At 35.5% G+C, this 12,125-nt stretch overlaps 2 protein-coding genes across 3 annotated transcripts in view; one reads left to right on the top strand and one right to left on the bottom strand.

Moving 5' to 3' along the window:
• Positions 1-12,125, bottom strand: part of P2RY1 (purinergic receptor P2Y1) — a 1,183,293-nt gene that overhangs the window by 345,140 nt on the left and 826,028 nt on the right. The window lies entirely within an intron of this gene.
• Positions 1-12,125, top strand: part of DHX36 (DEAH-box helicase 36) — a 35,341-nt gene that overhangs the window by 19,157 nt on the left and 4,059 nt on the right. For both annotated transcript variants that reach the window (XM_050965847.1, XM_050965848.1), the window contains 11 exons: positions 2,256-2,311; positions 2,749-2,813; positions 4,070-4,213; positions 4,990-5,107; positions 5,982-6,080; positions 7,444-7,617; positions 7,931-8,017; positions 8,890-8,973; positions 9,091-9,190; positions 9,272-9,362; positions 10,888-11,008. In XM_050965847.1, coding sequence (XP_050821804.1) covers positions 2,256-2,311; positions 2,749-2,813; positions 4,070-4,213; positions 4,990-5,107; positions 5,982-6,080; positions 7,444-7,617; positions 7,931-8,017; positions 8,890-8,973; positions 9,091-9,190; positions 9,272-9,362; positions 10,888-11,008 — 1,139 coding nt within the window. The remainder of the gene's footprint in view (positions 1-2,255; positions 2,312-2,748; positions 2,814-4,069; positions 4,214-4,989; positions 5,108-5,981; positions 6,081-7,443; positions 7,618-7,930; positions 8,018-8,889; positions 8,974-9,090; positions 9,191-9,271; positions 9,363-10,887; positions 11,009-12,125) is intronic.

Below are 12,125 nucleotides of genomic sequence, written 5' to 3'. Positions count from 1 at the left end.
AACCAACCAAAAAATATTTTCATCGATGACAAATGAAATTTACTGATAGGCAAAGTAAGAAAAATGTTGCTTGAGGACTTATTAGAGTTTGATTTAAGGATATTTAATTTGTATAATTTGATATGATGTTGACAATTTGATTTTTAATAGTTATAAAGCTTTAACTTTTTTTTTGAATTTCATTGTCTGCTCTCATTAAATTGTTGTCTGAACACCTGTTGTTTTCCCCCTAATAATTCCTGCATCTGTGAAAACTTTAAATTTCTAGAAATTGAAAATACACTTTAAAACAAACATTGATATTATCCATTGAAATTTTTTTTAAAAATTTAAATTGAATTTAGCCATGCCTGTATATAAAGAATTAACTTCTGGACTTGTAAGTTATTATGAGAGTACGAGTGTACAAACTACCATTGTATAAAAACACAAACATGGAGTATATCTGTTCCTGCTGCTTATTCCTATCTTAAGTGATAATACCAAAGATGGTAATTTCCACAGCAACAAATTGTTCCCACATTTGATACTAGGTATAGATAAAACAGTAAAGATAGATGATCTCTTAAACACCACTCTTGGTATATTGCAAATGCTTTCAATCAGGTATCTGCAGAATTGATGCTAAATGATTTTTTGGTTTTTGCATATTTAGAAGCTCCCAAGTTGTGCTAACCATTCCCAGATATAATACACCAAGTTCTGTTCCACAGATCTTACCAGTTTCCTTTTTATTCAAAATCTTAAAATTACCCTAAAGATACAGACGTTACAGCACAGATATGCTTAGAGGGCCACAATAAATAGATACTATAATTTTTAGTATTAAACCAAAGACAATAGTTTAAAATATTTTCCTATGGCTGACTCCCGCCTTTCTCTTCTTTTTGCTGATGACTTTGCTGTTGACTAACCAGAAGTCCATAGGCTCATATAGTCAATGCTGACAATCAGTCAGCTTTCTATTAAGCACTTCATCTGTCATTAACCAGCCAGTACTGCATTGCCAGCAGAAGCCACTTATGTTTGCAATAGTATTGCTTATATGTTAATGTGGAACCTGAACAAATTATGTGATAGAATATGGATTGAAGATGCAACTGATCACATAATTCGGCTCATTAGAAATGTGCACTAACTTCTAAAAACTCCATGGAAACTGGTAATTTTTCCATAACATATCAGTTAAATTAAACTGCAGTATTTCATATGACTTTTTTAATCCCCAAATCAAATGGTCTAACCCAAAAGTACAGTTTTGTCACAATTGCAAAAGCCTGCAGCACTTAAGAAAAAGATCTTAAAATGAAAGTGTTACATCTGTATCTCAACAGAATGCTCTGTATGTTTTTCTATTTAAATTTCACCATATTGGGTGAGAACACACTTATTGCCCTTGATCCTTTGTTCAAGGTTAACACTTGAGCAGAATTTTTAAGGTGGCTGCCCTTAATGTAGTGCATATAGAACAGGGTTAACCCCCCCTGTTTTCAGAATCTTAGAGTCCATTCACAATAACTGAGTGGTCATTTGAATCAACATGTTTCTTGAATTGATGGTACATGAATCTGACTTCATAGAATATCACGGTTGGCAGGGACCTCAGGAGGTCTAGTCCAACCCCCTGCTCAAAGCAGGACCAATCCCCAGATAGATTTTATTTTATTTTTTGCCCCAGATCCCTAAATGGCTCCCTCAAGGATTGAACTCGTAGGCCAATGCTCAAACCACTGTTGTACTAGATCCAAAATGGAAAACTGTTCATAGAGGAATGAATTCTTTATCAAGAGAAACTGCATGATTGCCATGTAGCTATGCTTGTCAAAACCCTCAGCATTATTTTAGCTAAACATTATTTTAATATGCTGCTGTTCGGCCCAGGCATGTGTGTGGTTTTTTTTTTTACTTTACTTGTAGATGCTCATATCTTGAACAATCTAACACAGATATGACCTGTTCAGACAGAGACATAATTCTGTATTTAGTAAGTTTTTTTTGTTCCCTTTCTCCAGTGAAAATTTAGACTAATGCTGTTTAGCTTGATGTAATGTGGTCAAAAGAAGTGTTTGGTATAATGATGATGTGTTTCCAAAGTACTGGAAAGTACATTGATGCCAGTTTGAAGAAAGGTGACTAGGAATGAGAAACAGTAGATTTATGTATGCCTTTTTATCCTTTATGTCCGGATGATTTATTTTTGCTGTACAGCATTGAATTTTCCATGACATACCATTGTTTACTGTTTTAACTTTCAGATAGGTTCATTATTATACCTCTGCATTCACTGATGCCTACTGTTAACCAGACACAGGTATGTTTCATTACTTACAATATTCTTAACTTTTATTGTGCGTTAAACTATAGTAAACATCGGTAAATTATAGTAAATGTCTCTTATTCTAAGTGCAATCTTCTAAACACAGATTTTGCAGATAAAATTGGTGTGGTTTTTTTTTTTTTTTCAACTATAGCCTATGCATAATTTGAAATAAAGCTAAGTGAATGTTAAAGTCTCTTTGGTTTGTAGTAAATAGTCCATTTGTATTTTTATAGTGCTTATCTATCCAGATGGCACTGCTGCAGGTACCTTCAAACATGGTGTTGATTATGGCATTATTTAGCGCATACAAAACAGATATGAGGGCAAGTGTAACTGTTCAGACCTGCAAAACACTCAAAATGATTTTGTGCTTTGTTTGGTTTTGATAAATAGTCTGTTTTACTTCTGTTAATTATATATCTTTTCAGGTTTTTAAAAAGACCCCTCCTGGAGTACGGAAAATTGTAATTGCTACCAACATTGCAGAGACTAGGTAAAACATATTTTTGTTTCTATGTAGGTAGCCACATTTGTCAAATAACACAATTCTTGCAAAATAAATGCTAAATCATAACAGTAAAGCAAAAGTGAAAACTGTTAAATATTTCTAATAAAATGCATTTGGCTATTCATAAATAGGTGGTACAGTGAATTAGGAATTTTTCTTTATAAATATACTAAACTAGATTGATTAAATCTTCAGACCTTTTTACTGGAAGCTGATTGGTCTGTGGAATGGTCATAAAATGACTCAGTGAACAGATCTGTTGTATTAATTTGAGCTACTTACTATTCCTGACAAGATTTTTACCCCTATGTTTAAATCCTGTTACCACTGCAGAGCCTGGTTAGGCTCTTTTTTGCATTGCTTATCAACATGACTGTCGACTACATTCCACTGCAGAACATTGATAGTTCATGATTAAGAAAATATACAATTTGACTGTAAGATCCCATGTTGAGTTTGCAGAGCTGACAGTTAAACCACTTTTTCATTTGTAAACTGGGAAAATATAGAAGTTACGACAATAAACATGAGCTTCCATAATGCCATCACTAGATGCTTTATAAGTATTGGTCAGACTTTTCATATAAATTAAGCTAATTTACATTAGCTCCTTTTTTACCATGCTTACATTTTCTAAAGTTCTGTCCATTGCCTTCTATAGTTGTTTAAAACTCGAGCTCCCTTCTGTAAATCTTCCATACTTTCTTATAACATGTAATGTAAACTATGCCAGATAGTTCCAACTATGAGTCCTGCTGAAGCATGGAGATCATCTACAGGGGCTCATGTAAGTGTCAATGTCAGTTCATGGCAAAGCTTTAGAAATTCTTTTAGCATATGGCATGGTTTTGGAGAATTAAACTTACTGTTTTTGGTATATGAAATGCGTTTTTAAAAAAGCACACATCTTCCACTTATCTGCCCCTTTTAGAATGATTCTATGGTTATGTGACATCTACTAGTGAGTGATACCAAGTATTATCACAATATTATATTTGCTTGTGTGCGTCAGAGAAATATGAAATGAATGTTTTTAAAATGTGTGCAGCATTGTCCCTCTCTTTTCGATGTGCAGCAAGTAAATTTCATTTGTTGTATTTGCAGAGCACTTAAAATTACACCAATGAAGTTTGTAAATATAATGCATCATCTAATATTGCAAGTAAAGTATATCCTGCACTCTGTAGACTAACTTTTCTATGCATACTGTAAAGATTAAAAAAAACACTTATTTTTGACAGCATTACCATCGATGATGTGGTATACGTTATAGATGGAGGAAAAATAAAAGAAACTCACTTTGATACGCAGAACAACATTAGCACAATGGCAGCAGAATGGGTTAGTAAAGCTAATGCCAAACAAAGGAAAGGTCGAGCAGGAAGGTAAGAGAAATGACTATTGATATTAGAAAAATTCTGTGGCAAACTTTAAAAGGGAAACAAATTCGTTCACATTGGAAGTGGAGAACTTTTAATGTCTAATAAATTACAGTAGTGTATCTTAAGACACTTTCGAGTGCTTTCTGTTCTGTTTTTCATTTTCCATTATAAAGCATAACACGCTCATTCTTTTACTGATGGAATGACTTTGGCATAGTTCTGGGAATGAGTTCCTATTTAACTTGATTGGCTCTTGAATATTTCTAGTAGTAGTACTGAATTTTTTAAACTCCATGGTGTTAGTAGTCTTATGTTACCTCTTCATCTTTACGCCTTGGAAGAATATTGAAGCAAAAATTTGTCTGTAAACTTAAAAACTGCTTTCCTTGTCAAACACATGGAGCACCTGTTTAGCTCATAGACGGTGTCTCTGCTCCCGCTTCTCCAGCCTTTTCACTGCTCCTTCATTAAATGTTGCTGCTGTTGCTTTGTAGTTCTCTCGTGCTCCTGCTGTCTGAAACATTCCTCCTGTATCTTTCTGCCTTATTGGCTTTTCGTTGTATTTCAAAACTCTGAAATTGCTTTTTTTGAATACACCTTTTAACTTGTTTACCTTTATTTTAATGTCTTGAAGTTTTGGGGGATATACTATGAATTTTGGAAATATTTGATTTTCGGGGAATATACTATCAATTTTTGAGTGTTTGGGAGAAGCTGTCAATGTAGTTGTAAGTATTGTTGAAAGACAAAAAATATTTCTTACACATTTTGAATATTAGAGTCCAGCCGGGTCACTGTTATCATCTATATAATGGTCTCCGTGCCAGCCTACTGGATGATTATCAATTACCAGAAATCCTAAGGACACCTTTGGAAGAACTTTGTTTACAAATCAAGGTAATTATCTGATATGGGTTAGTTATTTTAATATATTATAAACTTTCCATGTTGATAAGAGAGTGAAGGGTTTGGCATTACGTACTATGCTCAAAACTTACTCTGAGCCTGAGGTTGTTCCTAAGCATAACTTGATGTAACAGATTACTGCTGTTTCAACAGACTATTTGACGGAACACACTTTTAAGTATATTTGTACTAAAGTCTCCTAAATACCTGGTTTAATATTAAATAAAAGACAAATTCTATTAAAGTAAATCTGAATTATGCTGTTTCCCTGAACTCATATGCCCACAAGCCAGAGAATTTTTTTTTCTTCCTGTTCACCTACAGGTCATAAGACATGGCACCTTAAAGATGAGTGTCACATAACTTACTAAAAACAATTAAAACTGACTAAGTTCACTGGCTTGCCGCTTTGTCATTACTTTTATTGTTTGTTTTTTCTGTAGTAGTTTTGACATGGCAATTCTCAGGGAAATTGGCTGAACTATTTGCTATCACTCGCACATCCTCAAATGTGAAGTCATGGAGATAATTTTAAGCACAAACGATGAAGTTCGTGACTTGTAACAATTGTTAACACAAGTGCTGGACATGTACCTCACATGAGGAGTGGATCCCTAAACAAAACTTGTGACTATAATAATACCTTTTCATTTTTATCAGAATTTAACTGATTGTAGAAAAATAAAGGAACACTTGATAAATCTGAGTACTAACCTAGTGAAATTCAAACTTTAAAAGTTCTTATGTATTAGTAACTTTGTAAATTAGGCAGTAGTTTCTCAGAGGTCTGCAAATGTGTGCTGAATTAATGGTAACACATAACTCAGAATCATATCTGTCAGAACTTGCATCTCTTTTATTTCAGATTCTAAGGCTTGGTGGAATTGCTTATTTTCTGAGTAGGCTAATGGATCCACCATCTCGTGAAGCTGTGATGTTGTCCATAAATCATCTAATGGAACTGGTAAACTAATACTTAAACATATGCTAGAGTATATTATGTTCAGGTTCAGTGTGACTTATCGAACTACAGAAGTCACTCTAAGATCAGTACTGAGTAATGTTGCTGAGTTACCTTATTATAAGATAATTTAGACATTGCTGATTATATGCATTTTGGTTATTGGAGCCACTCAGCTTCTAGTGGCTCTCTGTGCTTCCAAACTGTATTTTACTGCACTGGAGACACTATATTTTCTCTTATGCCTTAAGAGGTATGCAGTGACTGGTACTAACTAGTGTCCTGCCTTCCAAGGTGCTGTGTAACTGAGGAACAAAGGAGAAATAATTTTAATTTTATTTTAAATATTGAAAATGTTTTCTGTGCCAGATTAAAGTTACTCTTCAGGATCTTGACTTTCTAAATTATTCACATTTATGCAACCTTTTCTTGAGGCTTCCCAGCTGAGCTTTAATTCCCCTGTCTCTGCTGCTTGAAACTGTGCCATCTGCTTATGACTTTGTCTAGCTAAGACTTCCCAGACTAGCCAGATCAATGAAGAGTTTGAGATTTTTCCATGGAAAATAAAAGTAATTGGGAAGAAGAATCTAATTGTGAACAGCCACTTGAATGGTAATGGGATAACAGGCATAAGTGGGGACTGAGGCCAATAAACAAAGTAAGATAGAAAAGTCACTTTGAAGTGTCAATCAGTTGTCAAGTGTAGCTTTGCTTTTAATATGGGGTTTAGTGACACACTTGTGCTGATGATTTTTCAGTTGATACTTTTTGTTACCTGTACATATCAATTGAAGCAGTCTGTTCAGTTGCAGGGCAGCAGCACTGGGAAGGATCCACAACTCTTACTCACAGGTTGGAGGGATTCTGAACAAGTTGAAGTAGAAGGAAGAACTCGGCAGCATAGTTGGTAGGGGGGTGGGAAGAGAAAGCTAGTAGCAAAAGAGGGGGGTGAACAGAAAGGGGAAAAGATGTAGGAATGGTAACATGGAGTAAAAAAAAACAAACAGGAGGGCACTGAGAAAAGAGCTCTATAAAGTGTCTTCAAATCTGTTGACTCTTTGCCATCTAGGGTAGTGCCTTCAACATATTCAAGAAGTACTTTGTCCAATAAGCTTTTACTAACACCAATAAATTTTTTAAAGCCTAAATAAAAGGCTGATTGTTGTTAAAGTAGCCTTCTTAAAGACATTCTAGCGCTCCATGTTTGGTATTGAGTAATACATAAATTTAAACTAAAAAAAATTCAAGTTTGATTGCTTTTTCAGCTGTCATGTTCCCCCCCTTCTCCACTAGGCACATTGCCTGTTTTCAAAAAATTCTTCTTCTGTCCCCAAATTCAAAAAGTGTGTGTTTATTTTTCTAACAGAATGCTTTGGATAGACAAGAAGAACTGACTCCATTAGGTGTCCACTTGGCACGATTGCCAGTTGAGCCACATATTGGAAAAATGATCCTTTTTGGAGCTTTATTCTGTTGCTTAGATCCAGTACTCACAATTGCAGCCAGCCTCAGCTTCAAGGACCCCTTTGTGATTCCACTGGTAAAGTATCTAAAAAGAGAATTGCAAATAAAATGAACAAATTCTTTATATTTTAAAACTTGGTAGGATATTAGTAAGAGGCAGCATAAATACTTCAGCGTAAAAACTTCAATCTAAATTTTAAGTTTTCCATAAGTGTGGCCCACCAATCTGTCACAATAGAGTGCTGTTGTTGGCTATTGGAGGTCTCTTTAATTTGCATGCATAGAGTACCGCTATGTTTGTCCTTACTTTAAAAAAAGAAAATTGGGAGAATAATAGCATGCCAGAGTCCTGGATGTGTGGTATGCTCTAATTTCTTTTTTCTTTAAAGGGCAAAGAGAAGGTAGCAGATGCAAGAAGAAAAGAATTATCAAAGAATACTAAAAGTGACCATCTAACTATTGTGAATGCTTTTGCGGTAAGTCTGTTTTAATTAACTGTTCAGTTGACTTAGCCTTTAAAGTTGTGCTTTCAGTTTAACTGAAGAACTCTTGAAACAAAATACTTGATTCAAAATCAAATCTCATCCCCATGCACTCACAAAGCATTTGTATGTGGCCTCGTCACACAACCATGTTTGCCATGCTTGTCTTTAAGAACCTTGTTTCTGAGATAGTAGGAGCAGTAGTACTAATAACTAATTCCCTGTTGGTAGCATTAGGGAGAGGTGGGGAGACAGAGTAACTTCATAGATATGTTGCAGATGTCTAAATATCTGTTAAAAATAAAATGCTTTGTATTGAATATATAGATATCAAACCTTTTCTTTTTAGTTTGTCACTTCCACTCATCCTCCCTTAAAAATCAGTGAAGTCCATAATTTTTCTCTTGGAGGGGCCAGGACTGACTGCACCAGTCTTGGGGAGATTCTTTCTTTTGTTTTTCCCATATCTCAATGAGAACTAAGAAAATACTTGGCCTAAAAGTCCTGCTGCACTGTTAGCTCCAGGCTACTGCTAGTATCATCAAGAACTGTTGTTCGCAGTGAGTGGAGTTCTAACAGCAAAGGTTAGAGCTCAGTCCTAATTTTTAACGAATAAATATACAATGCGCAACTAGACTGATAAAACAAAAAAATGAATCAAATTGTCATTTTACTTTTTCTGTATACTGTTACCTTCACCTGGCAGATTATTTGCATTACATGAAAATCAAACATTAAAGGGTGCACTTCTGATCCCTTGGGGAAAAGTATAGCTATTCTTTTTTGCCCTTTTCTCTTTTTTACATATAGATATTAGTAAATATGTGCCCCTTTGAACTGTAGTTGAAAGTAGTTTCTATTTTCAGGGCTGGGAAGAGGTCCGGCGACGTGGTTTCAGAAGTGAAAAGGACTATTGCTGGGAGTATTTTCTCTCTTCAAATACACTTCAGGTAATCATCTTAGTAGTGTGATGTGGCAGAAAATGTTTACTTGTGGGGAAAAAAAATTGTTTGACAGAGCATCATTCTCCAAGAAGAGTTATTTTGTACCCTGATAATGTACCACAGATGCTGCTTAACATGAAAGGACAGTTTGCTGAACATCTCCTTGCAGCTGGGTTTGTGAGTAGCAAAAACCCCCGAGATCCCAAATCTAATACCAACTCAGGTAAACAGTGGGAAAAGAGGATATTTGATAGACTGATTCATGGTTTGTAGAATGAATTATTTACTTTGTTATCTTCTACAGATAATGAGAAGTTACTCAAAGCAGTCATCTGTGCTGGTTTATATCCAAAAGTTGCAAAGATCCGTAAAAGCTTTAGCAAAAAGAGAAAAATGTAAGGCTTTAATCTCATGTTTGTATTCAAATTCTTTGCTGCATAGTTAGTTTTTAGGTGTTAACTAGTATCTTTGAAGTACTTAAATGCAATCTTCTGTCTAACTAATCATAGATGTGGATTAATTTATGTGAGCTATGGAGTTAATTAAATCAGCAATACTTAACAGTTGGAGACCTGCAAATATATCATTAAAATGATGACCTGACAATGTTACATAAACATGTAATGTCACAAATATGGAAACAGCATGACTGTCAAAGAATCACACTATCAGTTTTTTCTCTGCAATTACACTTGAGACATTACATCCTCTCCCTTCCTCTTTAGTGGTTGGAAAGAAAGAGACCCCAGCAGCACTAGTCCACTTGCGTACCACTTCCTACTATCTACATTTTCCTCATATTAATAGCATGGGTAGTGCACCTTTGACCGACACTCCACTTTGATGAAGACTCAGTTCTTGTTGACACTCAGCCTGAACTGAACCTAGTCTGCTTGACCAGGTGCTGGAGATCAGCTTTAGTAACTGAGTCACCCACCTTACCATTTTTCAAAGTCAAAACTAAAGGTAAACCAGTCCTAAGATCATTTTTTGTAGCTTCCTCATTCAATTCACTAGGATGGTGCAACACTGTATTTCTGCCACCGGGTTAAGCTATGTGAGTGTAAATGAGCAGCACTGGCCCAGTTGCAGGATTCTACTGCTGCATAAAACAGTTGTTTTGTTCTACAGACCGCTTTACAAGAGGTTCTCCTATTGACTGCCTCTCTTTCCAACACCCCAGTGCCCACTTTGTAAAACACTCCCTTCTGTGGGCCAGTAGCAAGCAAGGCTTTATGAACAACATTTGGAGAATCACTGCCCTGAAATAAGTGTACTCAATTCTGGAACTCTACAATAATGAGTTCGAGAAAGAAGAAAATAACTATGCAATGTACATATTGCAGTTGATTTGTCCTCCTCTTGTTCCCTTGGGGGCTCAGTTAGATTTCAGAAAGGGGATTTGATTTCCTATAGGTTGTCCATGAAGTATCCTTGTACTTGTTTACTGGGCTAATTGTTGCTGTAAATAATATTTTGTTCTATATTCCTACATTTTTTCTGAATCCCAAGTACCTATTATAGAGAGAGCTCACATTGTGGGTGACTTGCATGTTTTCCAAGAAATTTTTGGCAATTTGCATCGTATATCCACTTTTCTAAGTAAACTCATAAGTGCTCCCTTTTGAGAGAGAGTGAAAATGTCTTGAATGTTTCCCTGTTTGAAAGAACTGGGTGCCATATTCTAACTTCACTAACAAGGGACAGCTTAACCTCTAATATGCATTCTTAACCAGGTACAGCTTCATGGGAAAAGGTAAAAACTGTTTTTGAATGTCACTTATTTTCAGAAGTTTACTACAGTGTAGTGCAGAATTTGATGAAAAGCCTATCAATTTTTTGATAAAATACTGATGTACCTTTTCAGAATCTGTGAATATCTATTTACCTCTAACTCGTCAAAAATCTTTTTTTATAAAGGGTGAAAGTTTGCACCAAGACAGATGGAACAGTTAACATTCATCCTAAATCTGTTAATGTGGAAGAGACAGAATTCCATTATAACTGGCTTGTGTATCATTTGAAGATGAGAACTAGCAGTGTAAGTGAACACTTTTACTACTTTCTGAATCTGTATGTTAATATATTTTTGAAACTAAAATAAGTAAACTTTTAAAAAATAAAAGCAGCATTTTGCATTTGGTACAACTTAATATTTGACATAATAAAGTGGACAGGTAATTTTTGTTAAAATCAAACCAATATTGCATTTTATAAATGTATATAACTAGCTCATTAATTGCAACTACTTGGTATCTTGACTACGAAAACATTGTCTTAAAAAAATAGTATCTTGTGTTTTCAAGCAGAAGTGGGTTACCATCTGGTGTGATGCCAACTCTTAAATCTTTTCATATTGAAATGCTAAGTATCTTAAATATTTTAACCTGCACTCCAGAAAGCCTTATTAGGTGCAATTACTACCTGCCATGTACTTGTACAAGGTAAACCCCCTGAATCTTCAGGAAGCTTAGTAGCTAATGTGAATCCATAGGTGGTGGTTGGCTTGACTGCTGCAAATCTCATATTGCTGACCATCTCTGCTCTTAGTACTTTCCTCTGTGCCCATCTGTCTCCTCTCAATCCCTCCAAAACTCAGCTCCTGAGAGGCCTTTTCCTGCTGGTGTGACAAATCACCTCCTGCTCTTTAGCTTCTCTCCAAATTCTAACTTTCCAACCCCTGCTACTCCTTTTCCCACATCTCCTTCTGCACTCCTTCATTTTCCCTTTGCTCTGCCCATATTTCTGTTTTTGACAGCCCCCTTGGCTCTCTTTCCCCACTTTAAAATTTGTGCCTCTGATGCCATCCCATTCTTCTGGAACAGTCTTAAACTTAATGTTTGTCAGTCTCCCTCTGTTTGCTTCTTGAGGATTGAGGGGAAATTTCAAAGGGCCTACCTTTGCCATGTAGAATTCTGCCTGTAATATGCCCATTTTTTTTTTATTTTTTATTTTTATTTTTTTTTTTAGTACTCCTCTGAACTTACATGCCTGCAGATTGTCAGTTCCCTGGGGTAGAGACCTGGGTTCAGCACACTGCATCTATAACGTAGTGCATTGTGTAATGATACCTTTGGATAAGTCCAGTGGTAAAACAACTGCTTCTAACAAGATTGTTCCTTCACTTGATACCATTAAGTGCATCTGGAAAGGAAAGG

The sequence above is a fragment of the Gopherus flavomarginatus genome, chromosome 8 (genome assembly GCF_025201925.1).
Source record: "Gopherus flavomarginatus isolate rGopFla2 chromosome 8, rGopFla2.mat.asm, whole genome shotgun sequence".
Lineage (NCBI taxonomy): Eukaryota > Metazoa > Chordata > Testudines > Testudinidae > Gopherus > Gopherus flavomarginatus.
The sequence above is the reverse complement of the archived record's forward strand: the minus strand, read 5'-3'. Positions and strand labels throughout refer to the sequence as shown.